This window comes from Salvelinus namaycush, unplaced genomic scaffold (assembly GCF_016432855.1).
Source record: "Salvelinus namaycush isolate Seneca unplaced genomic scaffold, SaNama_1.0 Scaffold7, whole genome shotgun sequence".
NCBI lineage: Eukaryota > Metazoa > Chordata > Actinopteri > Salmoniformes > Salmonidae > Salvelinus > Salvelinus namaycush.
Window position 1 is genome coordinate 979,669 of NW_024061419.1, and position 26,877 is coordinate 1,006,545.

The window sequence follows — 26,877 nt, forward strand, 5'->3', positions numbered from 1 at the left end:
TGTAGACTCCGTCTCATGCTACCACTAGAGTGAGAGCACCGCCAGCATTCAAAAGTGACCAAAACATCAGCCAGGAAGCATAGGAACTGAGAAGTGGTCTGTGATCACCACCTGCCCAATCACTCCTTTTTTGGGGGTGTCTTGCTAATTGCCTATAATTTCCAGCTTTTGTCTATTCCATTTGCACAACAGCATGTGAAATTTATTGTCAATCAGTGTTGCTTCCTAAGTGGACAGTTTGATTTCACAGAAGTGTGATTGACTTGGAGTTACATTGTGTTGTTTAAGTGTTCCCTTTATTTTTTTGAGCAGTGTAGTTTACACAAATATTAGTCTCTTAGCTCTTATTGCAGGACTTTGACTGTGGTACATCACCTCCCCAGTCAACCTATTGTGTGTATTGAACATTCATATTGGACAGCATTCATATTGGACAGCCTTACCTATAGAGTAGCACCACCACCCATCAGCCCATTCTCTTCTTGATGTCAAAGCTGCAGTGTATTGTATCTGTAGGAGTTCATGATTAATAATCCTATTTATTTCAAGCCCCACTAAGATGTCACCATACTATTCCTTTAAAGCCCCTCTGTCAGATATAAATCATCAGAGTGGGAAACCAACTGACATGGAAACAATGGAGCAAATGTGTCACTATCAGAGTATTATGACATTATATAGAACTACTCAGACATTCCAAATATCACTTGATTATCAGAGGGGTGTATTATGACATCAGATAGAACTACTCAGACATTCCAAATCAGGCTTCATCCATATCATGAAGGTGGATATTGATCCAACCACTTCAAAAGTAATGACCAGGCTGATGGAAACAGGTTATGCCTTTACAATTTTATAAAAGCCGACAGACGATATGTTAGTTCGTTTTACATGGTGGGGTCTTTTTGTGTCAGTAAAAATGTTTAAGCGAGAAATGGCGGTGGAAACTCCTTTATGCTCAAAAATTTATATTTAAGTTTTGTCACGCAAAGCCTTTTATCTGCAATGAGTCTGTTTGATAGAAACATTTCTGGTGGGAAAAGGCGTATATTGTTTTATGCAGATTTCTGAATATTCACATAAAAATCTGTCTCAAATTACATGGAAACTTAGCTACTAAGGTGGATATTGATCCAACACCTGCCACGTATTTAAACCAGCCCACTGGGCACAGACGTCAGTTCAACATCTAGTTTCTATTTACATTTCTTTGAGTCGTCAACTAAAGTGAATTCAACATGAAATCAACACAAAATGTCACCTGTCATTGGATTTAGGTTGCCAGTTGGATGAAAAATAACAGAAAATAACTGATGTTGATGGCTTTTTACAAATCCAATCAGTTTTCTACATCTATCATCATCACGTGGATTTGTTTTGTTGAAATGACGTGGAAACAACGTTTATTCAACCAGTGGGAGGCTTGTAAATGACCCCAGGAAAGTGGAACGAGGAACTCTTCATTGAGACAATAATAAACAGCAATCCGTGGCAGAGTTGTGGTGGATATTATAAAATAAGGATCTGCTGGAGTCCAAGTCAAACCAAGATTATTTATTTCTGAGCTCAGAGAGAATAACAGAGTTACACAGCGCAGTGTAGACAGTCTGAATTCCAAAGCAGTGGGTGATGAGCACATATCTTTATAGTTTCCTGTTCCTGGGCGGGACTTTATTCATACAAGGACCCAGGTGCAAATTGGTTTGCAACACAGAATGATACTCCCAAGAACAGGAGTTTATAATAGGAGAGTTTCGTTTCACAAGGTTAGTCACATACTCAGTTATGTGGACACATACAATTAACATTTTCCATTACAGAGTCTGAACATTTTAATTTCATTAAATCATCAGTGGGCCAAAAATGCAAATGTCAACAATGGAACAAATGCATCACATCCAAATATCACTGTATTATCTGTAGTGCTGGAGGAATGACACATCCAGATAAACACACACAAAGAGTTTTAAAAAGGACCATTTAAACACATGGAATCTGATCTACTTTATATTCAAACTGACATACTCCATATTAAATTCATGTTTTCTAATAAAAACAAACAAATATATGTTTGAGTATACCTTGTACCATTTAATTTCATATGGTAAAAACAAGTAAACACATTATCAGTCAACAATATAAGACAATGGGAGCACTGTGTATGTTCTCTGATGAATTTTAAGTCAATGTGATGTGAAATATCAATATACAAGTAATTCTTCTCTTCTGTGTGGATTCTCTCATGACGTTTAAGTGACTGTGATGAGTAATATGTTTTCCCAGTCTGAGCATTTTGTAAGCCTTCTCCTCTGTGTGCAGTCTCGTGTGTTTTTTAAGGCTTCCTAATTTGTTAAAATGCTTTGAACATTGGGAGCAGTGGTAAGGCTTCTCGACTGTGTGTATTCGCTTATGTGTTTTCAGTTGACATAAGTGTGTATTTTCAGGGGTTGGTTTGGGTGTCCTTTCTGGTTAAAATTCTTTCCAGGCTCTCTACTCTTTTCTATTTTTACCAATGACCATACAGTTTTTAAATTCTAACAATCAGTTTCTTAACAGGTACAGGTTTATCAATAATTGGAAGAAACAATTTCATATGGTAAAAACAGGTAAACACATTATCAGTCAACAATATAAGACAACAGGAGCACTGTGTATGTTCTCTGATGAATATTAAGTCAATGTGATGTGAAATATCAGTATACACGCTAAAATAAGTAATTTCTCTCTCCTGTGTGGATTCTCTAATGACGTTTAAAAGACTGTTTTTATGAGTGATATATTTTCCCTAAGTCTGGGCTTTTGTAAGCATTCTCCGCTCTGTATGCAGTCTAATGTGTTCTTTCAGGCTTCCTAAATGGGCAAAAGCTTTGCAACATGGGAGGAGTGGTAAGGCTTCTCACCTGTGTGTATTCTCTCATGCTGTTTCAGATGCCCTGGCCGTTTGAAACACTTTCCACATTGGGAGCAGTGGTAAGGCCTCTCCCCTGTGTGTATTCTCTCGTGCCCTTTCAGATGCCCTGGCTGTTTGAAACTCTTTCCACACTGGGAGCAGTGGTAAGGCTTCTTTCCTGTGTGTATTCCCTCATGTACTTTCAGCTCCCATGACTGGTTGAAAAACTTTCCACACTGGGAGCAGTGGTAAGGCTTCTCCCCTGTGTGTATTCTCTCGTGCCGTTTCAGATGCCCTGGCTGATTGAACCACTGTCCACACTGGGAGCAGTGGTAAGGCTTCTCCCCCGTGTGTATTCTCTCGTGAGCTTTAAGGGTTCCTAAAAGCGTAAAACTCTTTCCACACTGGGAGCAGTGGTAAGGCTTCTCCCCTGTGTGTATTCTCTCGTGTCCTTTCAGCTCCCCTGACTGGTTGAAACACTTTCCACACTGGGAGCAGTGGTAAGGCTTCTCCCCTGTGTGTATTCTCTCATGCTGTTTCAGATGCCCTGGCCGTTTGAAACACTTTCCACACTGGGAGCAGTGGTAAGGCTTCTCCCCTGTGTGTATTCTCTCGTGTTGTTTCAGCTCCCCTGACTGGCTGAAACACTTTCCACACTGGGAGCAGTGGTAAGGCTTCTCCCCTGTGTGTATTCTCTCGTGCCGTTTCAGATGCCATGGCTGATTGAAACACTTTCCACACTGGGTGCAGTGATAAGGCTTCTCCCTTGTGTGTATTCTCTCATGCTGTTTCTTCTCCCCTGTGTGTATTCTCTCGTGAGCTTTAAGGGTTCCTAAAAGCTTAAAACTCTTTCCACACTGGGAGCAGTGGTAAGGCTTCTCCCTTGTGTGTATTTTCTCGTGCTGTTTCAGGTCCCATAACCGGTTACAACCCTTTCCACAGTGGGAGCACTGGTGTCGTCTTGCTGGTTTGGATGTCCCTGGCTCTGGTTCCTCTGAGTCTGGTCTTTCTCCTGCCAAAGACACTGTGTTATTTTTAAATAGAGACCCGAATGAAACCTCCACATGATAAAACAACCTTGCTACGAGGGTAAATCCTAAATCAGATCTCTCAATAACCTGAGGCCAGTTTTAACAATCTTTGTGTGATTTTAAAACAAATGTTGTAGAGCATCCTGGTAATTACTGATATGTTTACATTACTTATTTTTTTCATCCTGTTTTACAAGTCAGGACACAAAAAACTGTATAGTTCTATGACACTCAAGACACAGACGTCGCTGGATTCCAATCGAGCAGGTGGTTCTAAATATATAACTTTCATAGCTGTATGATACAGAATGTGACCTACACACTTCCATAAACATAAAATAACTAAAGAAGTAATTTTGTGTGGAAGTCCAAAACTGGTTTTTACATCGAAGACACAAAGCACATCAGTAACATCTCCCCGTTGTTGAAAGGGTTTGACACATGCTGTTTAAATGGACCAATTTCTTATTTATACGTTCACAGATTTTCAACATTTTGACTATCGCTGATGTCATATTTTGGGTAAAGTAAAAAATAAGGTGAAATATTTTGGGTAGATGTTCCTAAAACTGATAGTTAATACAATAAACAAAAATATAAACTCAACATGTAAAGTGTTGTAAAGTGTTGGATGTTTCATGAGCTGAAAAAAAAGATTGCAGAATTTTTTACATCCCTGTTAGTCAACATTTATTCTTTGCCAAGATAATCCATTCACCTGACAGGTGTGGCATATCAGGAAGCTGATTGAACAGCTTGATTATTACACAGGTGCACCATGTGCTGGGGATAATAAAAGGCCACTCGAAAATGTGCAGTTTTGTCACACAACATTGCCACAACATCACAAATGGTCCTTTTGTTCGATCAATTCCGTCAATTCCTCCAAAATGTCAATTTTGAGTCCCTGGCGGCGTAGTGTGTTACACTGTGGCACGTTGATAAAAAAAAAACACCGGTTCCAACTCGCCCAGCATGACTACAAAATATCTAATAAGTTACCTGTAAACGCTGTCCAAACATTTCAAACAACTTTCCTAATCAAACTTTAGGTATTTTAAAACGTAAAAATCAAGAAAATTTAAGACGGGATAAACTGTGTTCAATACCGGATAAAAACAACGTGAAGCGCGTGACCTGGAGCGCGCATCAAAACATTAGAGAGCACTAGGCTGGACCCTCGTTCTGAATAGCCGTACTTCTTCATTTCTCTAAAGATAAACATAAACCAATTTCTAAAGACTGTTGACATCTAGTGGAAGCAATAGGAACTGCAACCAAGTTCCACAGAAAAGTGCCACACAAAACCATTTGAAAAAAGAGTCACCTCAACAACAAATAATTCCTCCTGGATGGTTTGTCCTCGGGGTTTCACCTGCCAAATAAGTTCTGTTATACTCACAGACATTATTTTAACAGTTGTAGAAACTTTAGAGTGTTTTCTATCCAAATCTACCAATTATATGCATATCCTAGCTTCTGGGCCTGAGTAGCAGGCAGTTTACTTTGGGCACACTTTTCATCCGGACGTGAAAATACTGCCCCCTATCCCAAACAGGTTAAGGAAAGAAATTCCACAACTTAACTTCTAAAAAGGCACACATGTTAATTGAAATGCATTTCAGGTGACTACCTCATGATGCTACAGTCCTCCTTTAAGACTCCATGCTACAGTCCTCCTTTAAGACTCCATCATGTTTAGAATGTGTCTGGAAGCGCTACTCTATCTATTCTACTCTCATCCTTTCGGTTTTAATCATATTTATAATAATAATGTTATAATAGGTAATAACTAACTTTAATAACTAGGGTTAATACCTGCCTGGCGCCCCAACAAAATCTTTATCTTTACCCCCCTCTAACAATACCGCTACAGAATTAGCATAGTAGGCCATGTAACTAAAGGTAATCAGAAATATTTAGGACTAACTTATTCCTTGCCACCCATTCTGAAACTAACTGCAGCTCTATGTTAAGTGTTGCAGTCATTTCAGTTGCTGTGGTAGCTGACGTGTAGTGTTGAGTTATCCGCATACATAGACACACTGGCTTTACTCAAATGTCATTGGCATGTTGTTGGTAAAGATTGAAAAAAGTAGGTGCCAAACAGCTGCCCTGGGGAATTCCTGATTCTACCTTGATTTTGTTGTACAGGCTTCCATTAAAGAACACTGTGTTCTGTTAGACAGGTAGCTCTGGGGCGGCAGGTGTAAAGGTGTAAAGCCATACGTTTTTTTCAGCAGCAGACTATGATCGATACTGTCAAAAGCCGCACTGAAGTCTAACAAATCAGCCCAAACAATATTTTTATCATCAATTTCTCTCAGCCAATCAGTCATTTGTAAGTGCTGTGCTTGTTGAATGAACTTCCCTATAAGCTGAAAGTCTATATTTGTTTACAGTAAAATAGCATTGTATCTGGCCAAACACCATTTTTCTTTTAAAATGTAAGGGTTGGTAACAGGTTGATTGGTCGGCTATTTAAGCCAGTAAAGGGAGCTTTACTATTCTTGGGTAGTGGAATGACTTTAGCTTCCCTCCAAGCCTGAGGGAACACACTTTCTAGTAGGCTTAAATTGAAGATAACGCGAATAGAAGTGGCAATATCGGCCGCTATTATCCTCAATCATTTTCCATCCACGTTGTCAGACACCAGTGACATGTCATTGTTGATTTTTTCCCCCAAAATGTCATTGAAGATGCTCCAAAGATTTTTACTATCATTCTTCATGTCATTTATCTGTTTCATAGTGTAGTTTCTTCTTCTTTTTATTCAGTTTAGTCAAATGATTTCCCAATTTGCAATAGGTTTGCCAATCAGTTATACAGCCAGACCTATTTGCCATCTCTTTTGCCTCCCTCTTCATCATACCATTTTTAAATTCCTCATCAATCCACGTGGATTTAACGTTTTTTACAGTCATTTTCTTAATGGGTGCATGCTTATTAGTAACTGGGATAAGCAATTTCATAAACGTGTCAAGGGCAGCGTCTGGTGGCTCGTCATTACACACCACGGACCAACAGATATTGTTTCCATTGATGGAATCGGCTAAACTTTGAACATGGAGACATTAAAGAAGTGATAGGAAGTGAAAGAGACTGGGTGTTATGTCAGAAGTTAATGGTTCTCTGAAGAAAGACAGATGGCTTCGGAATGTGTTGGGTGACGAGAGGAAAGCAAAGTGTGAAACAGGGGAGACAGATGGACATCTGTGGATTAGATGAAGGAGGGGTTGAGGTCAGGACAGATTCTCATCAGGGAGATAAAGGTCTGGTATCCTGTTACCCTCTTTACTCTCTTCCTGTGGAACCATAAGACGTAAGGATTGGAGAGAAGGAGGAGTGTCTTAAGTGAGATATATATCTGGATGGAACAAATGTTGGGATGTCTGAATTACAGATGTACAGAACCTTTGGGAATAATTAAACTTGGTTAAAGCTTCTCTAGTGTCCGTGAGTTATTTACTGTGAAAAAAAAAGAACCAAACAACATCAACAACATAGGAATCACTACAAACAATTGTATGACCTCTTATATAGCACATTAGGCCCAGCCTTTTGGAACTGTGGTTTTCCTAGATATGGCTACTATATTGTGATCACTACATCCGATGAATTTGGATACTGCTTTAAAACACATTTCTGCAGCATTAGTAAAGATATGATCAAAATATGTTGATGATTTAATTTCTGTACTGTTTGTAACTACCCTGGTAGGTTGATTGATAACCTGAACAAGGTTGACGGCACTGGTTACAGTTCAAAGCTTTCTCTTGAGTGGGCAGCCTGATCACAGCTTTCCTCCAGTATTAGTTAATTCATTAACAGTGTCTGGAGTTTAGTTTGCCTGTTCTACAGTCTTGTAAAGATAGGGGGGTTGACTGGGACAGGCAATGTAACATCCATAATGTTTTAAGAAAAAGTTTTTGTAAAATTTGCACTTTACAACGGATCATTGAAACTTTCTCTCCAAAGCTAACTTTCATCAAGGTTTTATATGGTCTATTGGTTTCTCTCTTTTCATTGGCAGAATCCTTTTTCAGTGTTATGATATTCATAACATCCATATCCACCAGTCTATCTTCCTGTCAACTAACAGAACTCTGCTGGTTGTCCTGGTAACAGATACCAGTCTATCTTCCTGTCAACTAACAGACCTCTGCTGGTTGTCCTGGTAACAGATACTAGTGGGTAGATCTATTTTATTTGTTCAAACTAAACTACAACACTTACTTTGATGTGTCAAATCTGATCCTTTCTTCTCTTCTCCTCCTCTCACAGTTCCACTCAGCCCCGTTGTTTTCCTGCAGTCCACCAGCAGCACAGACAACCTCTTCATACCCAGCAGTACGGTGCTACCGGGAGAGGCACGGCACGGGGACTCCAGGAGGGAGGAAGGGCTAGAGTTGTCCTGGTAACCATAAAGAGGGGACACAGACACATAACATTATGGATGCTGATGTCACTGTTGTCATGAAGTGCTTTACAGAAACCCAGCCCAGACCCAGATAGAGCAAGCTGTATGCTAGACCAGACCAAGCTGTACCATCTGGTGTTCTGTTCTGGAGAGACTCTTCTCTGACTCGTCAGCATCAGGATGTTGTTGAGGCTCCCCAGAGGATCCACCATAGTCACGTCTCTCTCCTGCTTGAATGACAACATCAAACAGACAGTCAACTTATAACCGTCTATTACAATCATAGGGTCTCAAAAAAAATGGTAACTTTCATCATGATTTTTAAATATATTGTTTGTGATGCAAATGTGAAAGGGTGACTTTCACGTATACTTGAGTCATTTTCTATTAAGGTATCTTTACTTATATTCAAGTATGACAATTGGGTACTTTTTCCACCACTGTGATTCATTGGGTCTTACAATAGGCATGAATGTGTCTAAAAAGGGCCTATAAAATATTATTTGTGATGCAAATGTTAAAGGGTCGTTCTACTAAATGGGTGCCTTTTGTGTCCCTTTGATATTTTAAGTAGAAATTATGCAACAATATTGAATTTTAAAAGCCTGTTATATTAGATGAGGGGAACTTTAATATAGACCACATGGAGAATTCAATACATCTAATTTGAAAGTCCCCAAAATAAATGTACCAATGGCAGATTGAACCTTTAAGAATGTATACAGTAGGAAACGGGTGGGTATAATTTGTGGAACGTTCCAACAGGAATCTGTTCCAAAAACTTCGTAAATGACAAGGATGCCAACAAACAACGCATACAAAGTAGCATGATCAATTCACCTAGCTAACTAGCTGCCAAAAGGGCATCAACTCACCATGTAGCTTATTCTTAATGTTTGTCCATAGGCTACCAGAGTGAGGACAGACATTTTTCAGAATAAACGTGGTGAGTGAAACACTTTATGAAATAGCCCACTCCCTACCCGGTATCCTATTCTGCCGCTATACAACTGTGTATGCGTTGTTTGTTGGCATCCTTGCTCGAAACATATTCAAGTATAGAACTTCAGTAGAATGCCCCTTAAAACCACACATTAGTTCAACAACTGCATAGTTTGTGCCCATGTTTAAGAAAGTACTCACTGGTGTTAATCGGATCTTCTGTCTCCTCCTCTTTCACTCCAAAAACGTCTTCCTCCTTCACCTTTATTGAGATAGCCTCCTCTTCCTCCTCATTTTTCATTCTGAAAGGTTCTTTCTCTTCTTCCTTCACTATAACAGCCTCTTCTTCCTTCACTATAACAGCCTCTTCTTCCTTCACTATAACAGCCTCTTCTTCCTTCACTATAACAGCCTCTTCTTCCTTCACTATAACAGCCTCTTCCTCCTTCACTATAACAGCCTCCTCTTCCTCCTTTTTCATTCTGAAAGGTTATTTCTCTCCTTTCACTGTAATACCCTCCTCTTCTTCTTTCACGACAATGTTCAGCGCCAGAGCTTCTTTCTCCGTCCAGCAGACCTCCTCTTCTTTAGCAGGGGAGGAGTAGTTTAGTGAACTCATGGTCGGGGATGTTAGCTAGCTAGCATTAGCGACTAGCCTAGTGCTAGGCTCAGCATCAATCTTTAACAAGTTTGCAAATTGAACAAACAAATTAGGTTAAAGTTAACCAGTTAATACGTCTACAGAATTATGTTTACAACAGTGAGATTAGCTAATGTACATAAACGTGGTCTAAAGCGTCAATCTTTCAGTTTTATGTTGGCTTGCAAGCTACCGAGGCGGTTGAAAGAGTAGCCGCGTTGTTGTTCCTGAAGAAGCGACCCGTCCAGTAAATTATACGTCACGCAAGAAGCATCGTCTGAAAGACGCACTTCGCCATCTGCTGACTGGAGTGGGTAACGCAGTTTGGAAACAAGTTACTACACTTTTGTATTGGAAAGAACGTCATAATAATTTAACAATAAGCTGATGTTTTTTCTCTTACGTCTTACAAATAATACTTTCCTGTACATAGAAGTAGAAGCTTAATATGAACATGTGGATGATGAATAAATACTTCCATGAATAGGTAGTGTGTTAAAACACATTTGCTCTGTTCATTTTTCACATTCGTTTTTATCTAGATGTGACCATACTACTCCCTTAAAGCCACGCTCTATAAGATACAAATCATCCTGTAAACAATAGAGCAAATACGGTGAAGCATTGTGGTGGCAGCATCATGCTGTGGGGTTGTTTTTCAGCGGCAGGGACTGGGAGACTAGTCATGATCGAGGGAAAGATGAACAGACTGGAGCAAAGGTTCACCTTCCAACAGAACAACAATCCTAAGCACACAGCCAAGACAACGCAGAAGTGGCTTCGGGACAAGTCTCTGAATGTCCTTGAGTGACCCAGCCAAAAATACAGGTGTACCCAAGAATACTCTAGGCTGTAATTGCTGCCAAAGATGCTTCAACAAAGTACTGAGTAAAGGGTCTGAATACTTATGTAAATGTTATATTTCAGTTTTTAATTATAAAATACATTTGCAAAAATTTCTAAAACCCTGTCTTTGCTTTATCATTATGGGGTGTTGTGTGTAGATTGAAGAGGAAAACATCCCAATTTAATCAATTTTAGAATAAGGCTGTAACATAACAAAATGTGGAAAAAGTCAGGAGGTCTGAATACCTCCCGAATGCACTGTAAGTGATTGTGTATGTAGACCAGAATATCAGGAACAGGCTGGATGTGAGAAGGAGGATGGCATCTCACTGCCATTCAGCATTCAGGAAGTAAACTGAAAATGCCAATTCTCTTCTATGGTTTTCAATGAGGAATATGTGGAATTGGAATTTGGTTTACTTCTTGAATTGACTGGAATTGAAATGGAATTAACTCCAACCCTGGTTTTACTACAAAGCTGTCAACGTCATCATTTAGTCAATCGATGTTATAATGCATAACGCTCACAGATGTGCTTGTTCTCATTCAGACTACATTTTCTAATTGAATAACAGAATAGAAGAAAAACATTGTATTATGCACCTGAATAACTTTCGACATGGACATCCTGGTTGATTCTCTGCTCAACAACACTGACTGTGAATCAATCTGGTTGATTCTCTGGTTGATTCTCTGCTCAACAACACTGACTGGGGTGTATTATGACATCATATAGAACTACTCAGACATTCCAAGTATCACTTGATTATCAGAGGGGTGTATTATGACATCATATAGAACTACTCAGACATTCCAAGTATCACTTGATTATCAGAGGGGTGTATTATGACATCAGATAGAACTACTCAGACATTCCAAATATCACTTGATTATCAGAGGGGTGTATTATGACATCAGATAGAACTACTCAGACAATCCAAATATCATATGATTATCAGAGGGGTGTATTATGACATCAGATAGAACTACTCAGACATTCCAAATATCATATGATTATCAGAGGGGTGTATTATGACATCAGATAGAACTACTCAGACATTCCAAATATCATATGATTATCAGAGGAGTGAATTATGACATCAGATTGAACTACTCAGACATTCCAAATATCACTTGATTATGAGAGGGGTGTATTATGACATCAGATAGAACTACTCAGACATTCCAAATCAGGCTTCATCCATATCATGAAGGTGGATATTGATCCAACCATTTCAAAAGTAATGACCGGGCTGACGGAAACAGGATATGCACTTTTATAAATGCCAACAGACAATTTGTTAGTTTGTTTGACAAGTTGTTAGTTGTCTTTTTGTGTCAGTAAAAATGTCTAAGCGAGAAATGGCTGTGGAAACGGCTTTATGCGCAAATATTTCTATAATAACTGTCGTGTCTCTTTGTCTTAGCTCTTATTACTTATTTATATCATAAGACTCCGCATACAAGGAATGGAACTGCAGCTTCACATTTACTAAAACGAGTTAGTACCAGATTAACATAGAACAACACTGCGCATGACCAAGGGTGCTCCGTTCTTAAAGGGGACATCAGTAATTAACAGAACATTCCTTCTCTTATTCAATCAGACTTTAACCAAACCACAACTGAAACATGTCCCAGAACTTGTTGTAGTTGTTTTGCATCTTTTAATTTGAACTTGAACAATTAGTTTTTGTTTGTTTGTTTATAAGTCCAGTCTGTCTGGTGGACGGTGCCTTCGTTCTGGGTAGGACCTTGGATTGAAAAGTGAAATTTGTAAGGCTTCTTTCTCCCTGTGTGTATACGCTCCCTGTGTGTATGAGCTTTCTGCTTCCCTAACTCCGTAAAACTCCTTCCACACTGAACGCAATGGTATGGCTTCTCCCCTGTGTGTATTTCGCTCATGATATTTCATGTTTCCTAACATGTTAAAACTCTTTCCACAATGGGAGCAGTGGTACATCCCTGATAGTGAACATTTATCCTTTGCCAAGATAATCCATCCACCTGACAGGTGTGGCATATCAAGAATCTGATTAAACAGCATTATCATTACACATGTGCACCTTGTGCCGGGGACAATAAAAGGCCACAAAAATGTGCAGTTCTGTCACACAACACAGCGGGCAATTGGCATGCTGACTGCAGGAATGTCCATTGAGGTGGTTGCCAGGGGATTTTACGGACAGCACCAGTCAAAAGTTTGGACACACCTACTCATTCAAGGGTTTTTCTTTATTTTCACTATGAAATAACACATATGGAATCAGTAACCAAAAAAAGTGTTAAATAAATCAAAATATATTTTAGATTCTTCAAACTTGCCACCTTTTGCCTTGATGACAGCTTTGCACACTCTTGGCATTCTCTCAACCAGCTTCACCTGGAATGCTTTTCCAACAGTCTTGTAGGAGTTCCAACACATGCTGATAATGCTGTTGGCCACTTTTCCTAACCTCTGCGGTCCAATTCATCCCAAACCAGCTCAATTGGATTGAGGTCAGGTGATTGTGGAGGCCAGGTCATCTGATGCAGCACTCCAACACTCTCCTTCTTTGTCAAATAGCCCTTACACAGCCTGGAGGTGTGTTGGGTCATTGTCCTGTTGAAAAACAAATGATAGTCCCACTAAGCCCAAAACAGACGGGATATCGCTGCAGAATGCTGTGGTAGCCATGCTGGTTAAGTGTGCCATTAACTCAAAATAAAATCACTGACAGTGTCAACAGCAAAGCACCCACACACCTCCTCCTCTATGCTTCACGGTGGGAACCCCACATGCGGAGATCATCCGTTCACCTACTCTGCATCTCACAAAGACATGGCGGTTGAAATTAAATTTGGACTCATCTGTCCCACCATGTATTGGGAATTCTCCTGTCCTATGTCCTACTGTTCAACAGCCTACACCCTTACCTCCTGTGTGGTTTATCTCATGTCTTCTCAGGTTACCCAACTCCTTAAAACTCTTTTCACACTGGGAGCAGTGGTAAGGCTTCTCCCCTGTGTGTATTCTCTCGTGTGTTTTCAGGTTACATAACTGGGCAAAACTTTTTCCACACTGGGAGCAGTGGTAAGGCTTCTCCCCTGTGTGTATTCTCTCATGTCTTTTCAGGCCACTTAAGTGGTTACAACCCTTTCCACAGTGGGAGCAGTGGTGTCCTCTTGCTGGTTTGGACGTCTCTGGCTCTGGTTCCTCGGAGTCTGGTCTTTCTCCTGTCAAAGACAGAGTGTTTATTTAAATAGAGACCTGAATGAAACCTCCACATGATAAAACGGCCTTGCTACGAGGGTAAATCCTAATCAGATCCCTCAATAATCTGAGGCCAGTTTTAATCTTTGTGTGATTTTAAAACAAATGTTGTAGAGCTTCCTGGTAATTACTGATATGTTTACATTACTTATTTTATTCATTCTGTTTTTACAAGTCAGAACACAAATTAAACAGTTCTAGGACACTCAAGACACAGACATCGCTGGATTCCTATCGAGTAGGTGGTTCTTAATATATAACCTTCATAGCTGTATGATACAGAATCCAACCTACACACTTCCTTAAACCAAAAATAAGTAAAGTAATTTTAAGTGGAAGTCTAAAACTTGTTTTTACGTCGAAGACAAAGCACATCAGTAACATCTCCCCGTTGTCGAAAGGGTTCGAAACGCTATTTAAAAGGCCAATTTATTTAGACGTTCACAAATGTTCAACATTTTGACTAAACGCTGATGTCGTGAACTTTTTGGGTAAAGTAAAAAATAGGGTGAAATGTTTTGGGTAATGTTCCTAAAACTGATAGTAACTATATATAAACTCAGCTAAAAAAGAAACGTCCTCTCACTGTCAACTGCGTTTATTTTCAGCAAACTTAACATATGTTCATACAAATATTTACACAAGATTCAACAACAGACATAAACTGAACAAGTTTCACAGACATGTGACTAACAGAAATGGAATAATGTGTCCCTGAACAAAGGGGGGTTCAAAATGAAAAGTAACAGTCAGTATCTGGTGTGGCCATCAGCTGCATTAAGTACTGCAGTGCATCTCCTCATGGGCTGCACCAGATTTGCCAGTTCTAGTTGTGAGATGTTACCCCACTCTTCCACCAAGGCACCTTCAAGTTCGGACATTTCTGGGGGGAATGGCCCAAGCCCTCACCCTCCGATCCAACAGGTCCCAGACATGCTCAATGGGATTGAGATCCGGGCTCTTTGCTGGCCATGGCAGAACACTGGCATTCCTGTCTTGCAGGAAATCATGCACAGAATGAGCAGTATGGCTGGTGGCATTGTCATTCTTAACACAGCGTGCATCCAACCCGGAAGCCAGTCGCACCAATGTGTCGGAGGAAACACCGTGCACCTGGCGACCTTGGTTAGCGTGCACTGCGCCCGGCCCGCCACAGGAGTCGTTGGTGCGCGATGAGACAAGGATATCCCTACCGGCCAAACCCTTCCTAACCCGGACGACGCTAGGCCAATTGTGGGTCGTTGGCTACCGGCTGCGACAGAGCCTGGGCGCGAACCCAGAGTCTCTGGTGGCACAGCTGGCGCTGCGATGCAGTGCCCTAGACCTAACTCGGGCAGTTGTTGTTGCCATCCTGTACCTGTCCCGCAGGTGTGATGTTCGGATGTACCGATCCTGTGCAGGTGTTGTTACACGTGGTCTGCCACTGCGAGGACGATCAACTGTCCGTCCTGTCTCCCTGTAGCTCTGTGTTAGGCGTCTCACAGTACGGACATTGCAATTTATTGCCCTGGACACATCTGCAGTCCTCATGCTTCCTTGCAGCATGCCTAAGGCACATTCAGGCAGATGAGCAGGGACCCTGGGCATCTTTCTTTTGGTGTTTTCAGAGTCCGTAGAAAGGCCTCTTTGATGTCCTAAGTTTTCATAACTGTGACCTTTAATTGCCTACCGTCTGCAAGCTGTTTGTGTCTTAACGACCGTTCCACAGGTGCATGTTCATTAATTGTTTATGGTTCATTGAACAGGCATGGGAAACAGTTTTTAAAACACTTTACAATAAAGATCTGTGAAGTTATTTGGATTTTTACGAATGATCTTTGAAAGACAGGGTCCTGAAAAAGGGACATATTTTTTTTGCTGAGTTTAGTAAGTCTATACAGTGGGGAGAACAAGTATTTGATACACTGCCGATTTTGCAGGTTTTCCTACTTACAAAGCATGTAGAGGTCTGTCATTTTTATCATAGGTACACTTCAACTGTGAGAGACGGAATCTAAAACAAAAATCCAGAAAATCACATTGTATGATTTTTAAGTAATTAATTTGCATTTTATTGCATGACATAAGTATTTGATCACCTACCAACCAGTAAGAATTCCGGCTCTCACAGACCTGTTAGTTTTTCTTTAAGAAGCTCTCCTGTTCTCCACTCATTACCTGTATTAACTGCACCTGTTTGAACTCGTTACCTGTATAAAAGACACCTGTCCACACACTCAATCAAACAGACTCCAACCTCTCCACAATGGCCAAGACCAGAGAGCTGTGTAAGGACATCAGGGATAAATTGTAGACCTGTACAAGGCTGGTATGGGCTACAGGACAATAGCCAAGCAGCTTGGTGAGAAGGCAACAACTGTTGGCACAATTATTAGAAAATGGAAGAAGTTCAAGATGACGGTCAATCACCCTCGGTCTGGGGCTCCATGCAAGATCTCACCTCGTGGGGCATCAATGATCATGAGGAATGTGAGGGATCAGCCCAGAACTACACGGCAGGACCTGGTCAATGACCTGAAGAGAGCTGGGACCACAGTCTCAAAGAAAACCATTAGTAACACACTACGCCGTCATGGATTAAAATCCTGCAGCGCACGCAAGGTCCCCCTGCTCAAGCCAGCGCATGTCCAGACCCGTCTGAAGTTTGCCAATGACCATCTGGATGATCCAGAGGAGGAATGGGAGAAGGTCATGTGGTTTGATGAGACAAAAATAGAGCTTTTTGCTCTAAACTCCACTCACCGTGTTTGGAGGAATAGAAGGATGAGTACAACCCCAAGAACACCATCCCAACCGTGAAGCATGGAGGTGGAAACATCATTCTTTGGGGATGCTTTTCTGCAAAGGGGACAGGACGACTGCACCGTATTGAAGGGAGGATGGATGGGGCCATGTATCGCGAGATCTTGACCAACAACCTCCTTCCCTCAGTAAGAGCATTGAAGATGGGTCGTGGCTGGGTCTTCCAGCATGACAACGACCCGAAACACACAGCCAGGGCAACTAAGGAGTGGCTCCGTAAGAAGCATCTCAAGGTCCTGGAGTGGCCTAGCCAGTCTCCAGACCTGAACCCAATAGAAAATCTTTGGAGGGAGCCGAAAGTCCGTATTGCCCAGCGACAGCCCCGAAACCTGAAGGATCTGGAGAAGGTCTGTATGGAGGAGTGGGCCAAAATCCCTGCTGCAGTGTGTGCAAACCTGGTCAAGAACTACAGGAAACGTATGATCTCTGTAATTGCAAACTAAGGTTTCTGTACCAAATATTCAGTTCTGCTTTTCTGATGTATCAAATACTTATGTCATGCAATAAAATGCAAATTAATTAATTAAAAATCATACAATGTGATTTTCTGGATTTTTGTTTTAGATTCCTTCTCTCACAGTTGAAGTGTACCTATGATAATAATTACAGACCTCTACATGCTTTGTAAGTAGGAAAACCTGCAAAATTGTCAGTGTATCAAATACTTGTTCTCCCCACTGTATATAGCCATATTTTAAAGTCTGAAAAGGCTTGTTCATTCACATGGTCATGAAATAACATGTATCTAAAACTGATACTTTAATCAACAAAAATATAAATGCAACATGTAAAGTGTTGGTCAGATGTTTCACGAGCTGAAATAAAAGATCCCAGAATTTTTACATATGTAGAAAAAGCTTTTTTCTCTCAAATTAGGCAGTATCATTACACAGGTGCACCTTGTGCTGGGGACAATAAAAGGCCACTCTAAAATGTGCAGTTTTGCCACACAACACAATGTCACAGATGTCTCAGAGGGACTGCAGAAATGTCCACTGGAGCTGTTGCCAGGGAATTTAATGTACAGTACCAGTCAAAAGTTTGGACACGCCTACTCATTCAAGGGTTTTTCTTTATTTTTACTATTTTCTACATTGTAGAATAACAGTAAAGACATCAAAGCTATGAAAAAACATAAGGAATCACGTAACCAAAAAAGTGTTAAACAAATCAAAATATATTTTACAACTTATTGTGGGAAGCTTGTGGAAGGCTTCCCAAAACGTTTGACCCAAGTTAAACAATTTTAAAGGCAATGCTACCAAATACTAATTGAGTGTATGTAAACTTCTGACCCACTGGGAATGTGGTGAAAGAAATAGAAACTGAAATAAATAATTCTCTCAACTATTATTCTGACATTTCACATTCTTAAAATAAAGTGGTGATCCTAACTGACCTAAGACAGGGAATTTTTACTAGGATTAAATGTCAGGAATTGTGAAAAACTGAGTTTTTAAATGTATTTCGCAAAGGTGTATGTAAACTTCCGACTTCAACTGTAGATGAAAACTCTCTTGGTAGATGGTGTGGTCTACAGTTTATCATGAGATACTCTACCTCAGGTGAGCAAAACCTTCAGACTTCCTTAGATATCGAGCACCAGCTGTTGTTTACAAATATACATAGACCGTCACCCCTTGTCTTACCAGAGGCTACTGTTCTATCCTGCACCCAGCTGTTGTTTACAAATATACATAGACCGTCACCCCTTGTCTTACCAGAGGCTACTGTTCTATCCTGCACCCAGCTGTTGTTTACAAATATACATAGACCGTCACCCCTTGTCTTACCAGAGGCTACTGTTCTATCCTGCTGATACAGTGTTATGTCATCGTTCAGCCACGACTCGGTGGAACATATTTCAGTTTTTAATGTTCCGTTGGTAGGATATACGTGATCGTAGTTTGTCTATTTTATTATCCAATGATTGTACGTTGGCTAATAGTACCGATGGTAAAGGCAGATTACCCACTCGTCCCCGGATCCTTACAAGGCACTCCGACCTCTGTCCGCGATATCTCTGTCTCTTTCTCCTGCGAATTATGGGGATGAGGGCCTTGTCGGGTGTCTGGAGTAAATCCCTCTCGTCCGAATCATTAAAAAGAAAAATTCTTCCCCCAGTTCAAGGTGAGAAATCGCTGTTCTGATGTCCAGAAGCTCTTTTCGGTCATAAGAGACGGTAGCAGCAACATTATGGACAAAATAAGATACAAACAACGTGAAAAAACAAACTAAATAGCACGGTTGATTAGGAGCCCATAAAACGGCAGCCATCCTCTCTGACGCCATTCTCTTTTATTTTATTATGTAATAGATAATATGGGTTGAAAGGTGTTTTATTAGACTTTTATTATGTAATAGATCATATGGGTTGAAAAGTGTTTTTTTCTCAAGGTGAAAGACAAAGGCCAATAGCTTTAATAAAACAAATTTGTCCACACACTTTGTGGATTTCTGAATCATGAATTAACTGGCAAAGCAGAAAAGCGACGGCCGCATCCAGAAACGTCACAAGTCCCATTTTTGCAGCTGTTTCAGTACAACACTACAGGGAGAGAGAGGGGGAGAGGACAAACTCCACTGGACTAGTTTCATAGTATGGAATCACTTAGGAGTTTCTGGATGTTGGGTAAACTTTTCCTTTAAAGCATCATTGAGAAATAATTAATTAAAGTTGGAACATTTGTAGACTAGTGGTTAAGAGTGTTGGGCCAGTAACTGAAATGTCTCCGGTTCGAAATCCCCACGCCGGCAAGTAGGAAAAATCTGCCGGTCTGCCTTGAGCAAGGCAAACAAGCCCAACAATAAGTGGTCCCCTGGGCGCCGATGACGTGGACGTCGATTAAGGCTGTCTCCAGCACCTCCCTGATTCAGAGGGGTTCAATGAGGAAGACACGTTTAGGGTGAATGGATTCAGTTGTACAACTGACTAGGTATCCCCTTTCCCTTCCCTTTTAATCATTAGACTCCATAATGTTTAAACATCAGATGCTACAGGCCTTCAACAATGGGTGTCATGAAGCATTACCACCTTTTCTGTAATACGAGTAGTATTTTGATTTAATTCAAACAATTCTGATATGAATTTATGAATATTGAAAAATATGAATATTGAAAATATAAATGTTTAGATAAGTATTCAGACCCTTTGCTATGAGACTCGAAATTCAGCTCAGGTGCATCCTGTTTCCATTGATCATCCTTGAGATATTTCTACAACTTTTCATACAATCGAATAGAATCCACAGATTGCGAGTTGAAGATAACTACTTTACTAAGAATGATATAGTATATATGGGATATTAGTAATTGACATACCCGTTCTCTCCAGATTCTCCCAACAATACTATTTATAGGTTTCCTGAACCTGAGAACAGAAACAGGCAATACCAAAATAAATGATCTAATGACTCTGCCTCCTCACAGCAAAATCTGCAGAGCTGGGAAGATTGTATGATATATATATAACATTCTGTTGGTTGCAATAATTTCGTATAGTATTTTAAATTGAAAAATTTGAAAGTTTTGAATCCAGCGTTGTTTTGCGTATCAATTCATAAACAATGTGCCTTGAATTTGGGTACATCGAAAATCTCTTCCCAACTATTTTGCAATTTATATGGCACAGCTGTCAGTTTATTGGTCCTGAAATGAAATTGGTAAATGCTTTAATTTATCATACTTTTCTTTAACCATTTATGTTCTTTAATACAGAGGCCGACATACAAAGCTCCTTACTTTTCCCCCATTTTTGTGGTAATGCTGCAATTAGTTGGTTGTAAATTTGGGTAGAGCAGACATTTCCATATGTCTGTGTTAGCTGTATGTGTGGTATAACTCCACCAGTCCTATTTATGATATCATTCATTAAAATTTTACCCTTTTTTAAATTTAAATTTCTTAGAAAAATAATATTTTTTTTATCAATTAGTATATTTGAGTTTAACCACAATATTTGTTGTACCATGACTATATCTAACCCAACTCCATGTGTTGCCTCTATCATGTATCCTACCATGACTATATCCAACCCAACTCCATGTGTTACCACTATCATGTATCCTACCATGACTATATCCAACCCTACTCCATGTGTTGCCACTATCATGTATCCTACCATGACTATATCAAACCCAACTCCATGTGTTTCCACTATCATGTATCCTACCATGACTATATCCAACCCAACTCCATGTGTTCCCACTATCATATATCCTACCCGTTCTCTCCAGATCTCCCAACAATACTATTTCTAGGTTTCCTGAACCTGAGAACAGAAACAGGCTACCTGAGGACAATACCAAAACGAAATGGTCCATTGATTCTGTATCTTCACTACAAAATCTGCAAAGCTGCGATGATTGTATGCCCAAAATATTCAACACTTTGTTGGTGGCAAGAATTCTGTACAATAAATTTAGCTGAAAAGCACAAAGTCTTCAATCTTGTGCCGTTATATATATCACCTCATACACCCTGTATCATGGAATCGGTACATCATAAATATCGTCCCAACTATTTTGCAATCTGTTATGCACAGCGGTAAACATCCTGGTCCTCAAATGAAACTGGTAGACTTTCCTATTTATGTTATTTTTATTCCTCCGCAAGTTTTGCTCCTTTATATTAAAGCAAATGAGTCCATAATATTTGTGATTTCTTCTTCATTGATGATAGTTTGTAGAGTCTCCTCCATGTGTATTGCAATAGGTCAGGGGTTTTTAGTCTCTAAATTTCCCCTATTTCTAATGAGTCCATAATATTTGTGATCTCTGTAAGGGCACGGTGATGATAGTTTGTAGAGTGATTTCCTTTACGGTCCATTGAGGTAATTAAAACTGTTATAGTCTCCTACCATAATGATTTGATCATTTGTTGCCTGTAAATAAATTGATATAAATATTTTTTGAAGAAGTACAGATCATCTTGATTTGGACCATAAATTATAAATTAAATAAAATAAATTATATATATATAATTATATTATTATTATTATTATTATTATATATAATTATAAATTAAATTACCATAGATTAATGAGCCAAATCTGTTATTCATCCACTTTCCTTAATTGCGAATCATTCCTGACTATTTGCAACAACAACAAACTGTAAGGACTGTTGTCCTCCTCCTCCTCAGATGAGGAGAGGAGAGAAGGATCAGTGGACCAATACGCAGCATTAGGGAAATAAGCCATCTCTTTATTTGAAACGATGGCAACACGAAAACAAACACTTACAAAATTACAAAACAAGAAAACGACGTAGACGAAACCTGAACATGAATTAAACTAACTAAACGTAGAACTCACGGACAGGAACAGACTACATCAAAACGAACGAACAGCCAAACAGTCCCGTATGGTACATACATCGACGACACAGGAGACAATCACCCACAAACAAACAGTGAGAACACCCTACCTAAATATGACTCTTAATTAGAGGAAAACGCAAAACACCTGCCTCTAATTAAGAGCCATACCAGGCAACCCAAAACCAACATAGAAACAGAAAACATAGACTGCCCACCCAAAACTCACGCCCTGACCATATACACATACAAAAACAACAGAAAACAGGTCAGGAACGTTACACAAACATGTGGGAGGTGCGGTGGATCAGCTTTAACATTGCAGATAGATTGTCGCTTCCGTCTGCATAATTTCCAATCCCTAATATATATTTTTTGTATATATATATATATATACACATACCTACATACATAAACGTGCATACATACATATATACACATCTTTTTAGAATATAACTGTCACGATCGTCATAATGACGAGACCAAGGCACAGCGGGAGTAGAGTTCCACATCATTTTAATAAACCGAAACTCACCTAACAAAACAACAAACCAAACCAAACGCTACTGATGTGCACTAAGGCAACTATACATAGATAAGATCCCACAACACAAATGAGGAAAATGGCTACCTAAATATGATCCCCAATCAGAGACAACGATAAACAGCTGTCTCTGATTGGGAACCATATCAGGCCAACATAGACATACAAAAACTAGAATACCCACCCTGGTCACACCCTGACCTAACCATAATATATAGAAAAACAGAGATATCTACGGTCAGGGCGACAATACCTTCCTTTATTATTCTCAAACCCAACCCCCCCCCCCCCCCCCTATTGGAGTAAACTAATAAACAACAACACTTAGGATTCTACTTCCATCTTATACTATACACATTTTACAGACACAATCTATTTTACAATAGTTATACACTGCTCAAAAAAATAAAGGGAACACTAAAATAACACATCCTAGATCTGAATGAATGAAATATTCTTATTAAATACTTTTTTCTTTACATAGTTGAATGTGCTGACAACAAAATCACACAAAAATTATCAATGGAAATCAAATTTATCAACCCATGGAGGTCTGGATTTGGAGTCACACTCAAAATTAAAAGTGGCACACTACAGGCTGATCCAACTTTGATGGAATGTCCTTAAAACAAGTCAAAATGAGGCTCAGTAGTGTGTGTGGCCTCCACGTGCCTGTATGACCTCCCTACAACGCCTGGGCATGCTCCTGATGAGGTGGCGGATGGTCTCCTGAGGGATCTCCTCCCAGACCTGGACTAAAGCATCCGCCAACTCCTGGACAGTCTGTGGTGCAACGTGGCGTTGGTGGATGGAGCGAGACATGATGTCCCAGATGTGCTCAATTGGATTCAGGTCTGGGGAACGGGCGGGCCAGTCCATAGCATCAATGCCTTCCTCTTGCAGGAACTGCTGACACACTCCAGCCACATGAGGTCTAGCATTGTCTTGCATTAGGAGGAACCCAGGGCCAACCGCACCAGCATATGGTCTCACAAGAGGTCTGAGGATCTCATCTCGGTACTTAATGGCAGTCAGGCTACCTCTGGCGAGCACATGGAGGGCTGTGCGGCCCCCCAAGGAAATGCCACCCCACACCATGACTGACCCACCGCCAAACCGGTCATGCTGGAGGATGTTGCAGGCAGCAGAACGTTCTCCACGGCGTCTCCAGACTCTGTCACGTCTGTCACATGTGCTCATCAGCCAGGAAGCATAGGAACTGAGAAGTGGTCTGTGGTCACCACCTGCAGAACCACTCCTTTATTGGGGGTGTCTTGCTAATTGCCTCTAATTTCCACCTGTTGTCTATTCCATTTGCACAATAGCATGTGAAATTTATTGTCAATCAGTGTTGCTTCCTAAGTGGACAGTTTTGATTTCACAGAAGTGTGATTGACTTGGAGTTACATTGTGTTGTTTAAGTGTTCCCTTTATTTTTTTGAGCAGTGTATTTTGTTTGTTTTTAGGCCTTCCTCTATTACTGATGTCCATCCAGTTTGATTTCTACTTGAAACTGTGCTATTTCACAAAGGTTTTGAACCTATATACATTTGACATTTTACAGACCCTGTATATTTTACATTGGTTATCTTGTTATTAGTCCCACCCTTCGGCTCCATTCAACCCCTCCCATCTTTCTCTCAACACCATCCATTTTGGATTTCTATTTGCCATATATTTTTCAACTGTGCTGTGATGCTTCTCAAAAGTACTAAACCTTTCTATTCTCATAGATTCTACAGATTGTAAATTAAAGATAAAAAATTTTGCTAAAATAATTATTATATTATTGATAGATTGAGTAGGACTTTTCAAATCACCCAGTATTGCTATCTGCAGCGTTAGCTCTAGGTAAATGTTGCAATTCTTCAGTGATTCCTGGACCTGTGTCCAAAAAACGAGCTACAGATGGACAGTACCAAAATAAATAATATAATGACTGCCTCCTCGCAGCAAAATCTGCAGAGCTGGGAAGATTATATCCCCATATATAACAGTCTATTGGTTGCAAGGATTTTGTATAATAATTTAAGCTTTGAATCCGGCGTCATTTTGCGTGTCAATTCATAAACCACGTGCCATGGAATCAGTACATTGAAAATCTCTTGCCAACCATTTTGAAATTTATATGGAAAATTAAATGTATATGGCACAGCTGTCAGTCTTTTGGTCCTTAAATGGAACTGTATTTATCACAATGTTGGTCCTTAATGCAGGGCTAACAAGTTCCTGTTCTACAGTCTTGTAAAGATAGGGGAGTTGACTGGGACAGGCAATGTAACATCTATAATGTTTTGAGAAAATGTTTTTGTAAAACACGCTCCTTACATCAGATCATCTTGAAACTTTCTCTCTAAATCTAACTTTCATCAAGGTTTTACATGTCAACTAACAGAACTCTGCTGGTTGTCCTGGTAACAGATACCAGTCTATCTTCCTGTCAACTAACAGAACTCTGCTGGTTGTCCTGGTAACAGATACCAGTCTATCTTCATGTCAACTAACAGAACTCTGCTGGTTGTCCTGGTAACAGATACCAGTCTATCTTCATGTCAACTAACAGAACTCTACTGGTTGTCCTGGTAACAGATACCAGTGGGCAGATCTATTTTATTTGTTCAAACTTCAGCACTTACTTTGATGAGTCAAATCTGATCCTTTCTTCTCTTCTCCTCCTCTCACAGTTCCACTCAGCCCCATTGTTTTCCTGCAGTCCACCAGCAGCACAGACAACCTCTTCATACCCGGCAGTAAGGTGCTACCGGGAGAGGCACAACACGGGGACTCCAGGAGGGAGGAAGGGCTAGCATTGTCCTGGTAACCACAAAGAGGGGACATAGACACATACCATTATGGATGCTGATGTCACTGTTGACAAAGTGCTTTACAGAAGCCCAGCCCAGCCCAGCCCCAGACAGAGGAAGCTGAATGCTAGACCAGACCAAGCTGTACCATCTGGTGTTCTGTTCTGGAGAGACTCTTCTCTGACTCGTCAGCATCAGGATGTTGTTGAGGCTCCCCAGAGGATCTACGATAGTCATGTCTCTCTCCTGTGTGAATGACAACATCAAACAGATGGTAAACGTATGACAATCTATTGCGATCACAGAGTCTAAAATGGCCACTTTCATCATGATTTTGTAAAATATTCTTTGTGATGCAAATGTAAAAGGTTGTTCCACGAAATGGGTGCCTTTTGCATTCCTTTGATATTTTATGTAGAAATTATGCACCAGAATTGGATTGTAAAAATCCTGTTACACAAGATGAAGTGCGGTTTAATATAGACCACATGGAGAATAAAATAAATCGAATTAAAAAAAATATATGTACCAATGGCAGTACTGAACAACATATTCAAGTGTAGAACTTCAGTAGAATCCCCCTTTAAAACCCCACAGTTCAACAACTGCTGTTTGTATCCCTGTTTTTAAGACAGTACTCCCTGATGGTAATCGGATATTCTGACTCCTCCTCCTCCCTTTTCACTCCTAAAACGTCTTCCTCCTCCTCTTTTATTGAGATAGCCTCCTCTTCCTCTTTTACTCCAAAAGGTTCTTCCTCTTCTTTCACTACATTCTCCTCCTTCAATGTAACGGCATCTTCCTCCTTTTTGATTCTGAAAGGTTCTTCCTCGTCTTTCACTACATTCTCCTCCTTCAATGTAACGGCATCTTCCTCCTTTTTGATTCTGAAAGGTTCTTCCTCGTCTTTCACTACATTCTCCTCCTTCAATGTAACGGCATCTTCCTCCTTTTTGATTCTGAAAGGTTCTTCCTCGTCTTTCACTACATTCTCCTCCTTCAATGTAACGGCATCTTCCTCCTTTTTGATTCTGAAAGGTTCTTCCTCGTCTTTCACTACATTCTCCTCCTTCAATGTTACGGCATCTTCCTCATTTTTCATTCTGAAAGCTTCTTCCTCTCCTTTCACCAGAACTTCTTTTCTCCGTCTAGTTTAGTGAGTTTATGCTCTGGGCGATTAGCCAAGTGCAGTATGAAGTTAACACATTCGCTAATTTAAGAAGCAAATTACGTTAAAATGAACTAGTAGATACGTAAACAGAATTGTGTTCTAAACACCAAGATTAATATACACAAGATTAGTCTAAAGAGCTTAAATGCTCCGGTTTTATGTTCGCTAGCAAACCATCGCGTTGGTTGAATCTGTAGCCTTTTGTCTCTGTTGAA

At 40.1% G+C, this 26,877-nt stretch overlaps 1 protein-coding gene across 1 annotated transcript; it reads right to left on the reverse strand.

Annotated features, from left to right (window-relative positions):
* Positions 1-2,853: 2,853 nt before the first annotated feature.
* Positions 2,854-26,593, reverse strand: LOC120042499 (zinc finger protein 239-like). The gene is made up of 2 exons (XM_038987331.1): positions 26,264-26,593; positions 2,854-3,678 (listed from the first exon to the last, which is right to left on the reverse strand). Exons 1-2 carry the CDS (start codon positions 26,591-26,593, stop codon positions 2,854-2,856), a joined length of 1,155 nt encoding a protein of 384 aa, XP_038843259.1.
* Between the last annotated feature and the right edge of the window lie 284 nt (positions 26,594-26,877).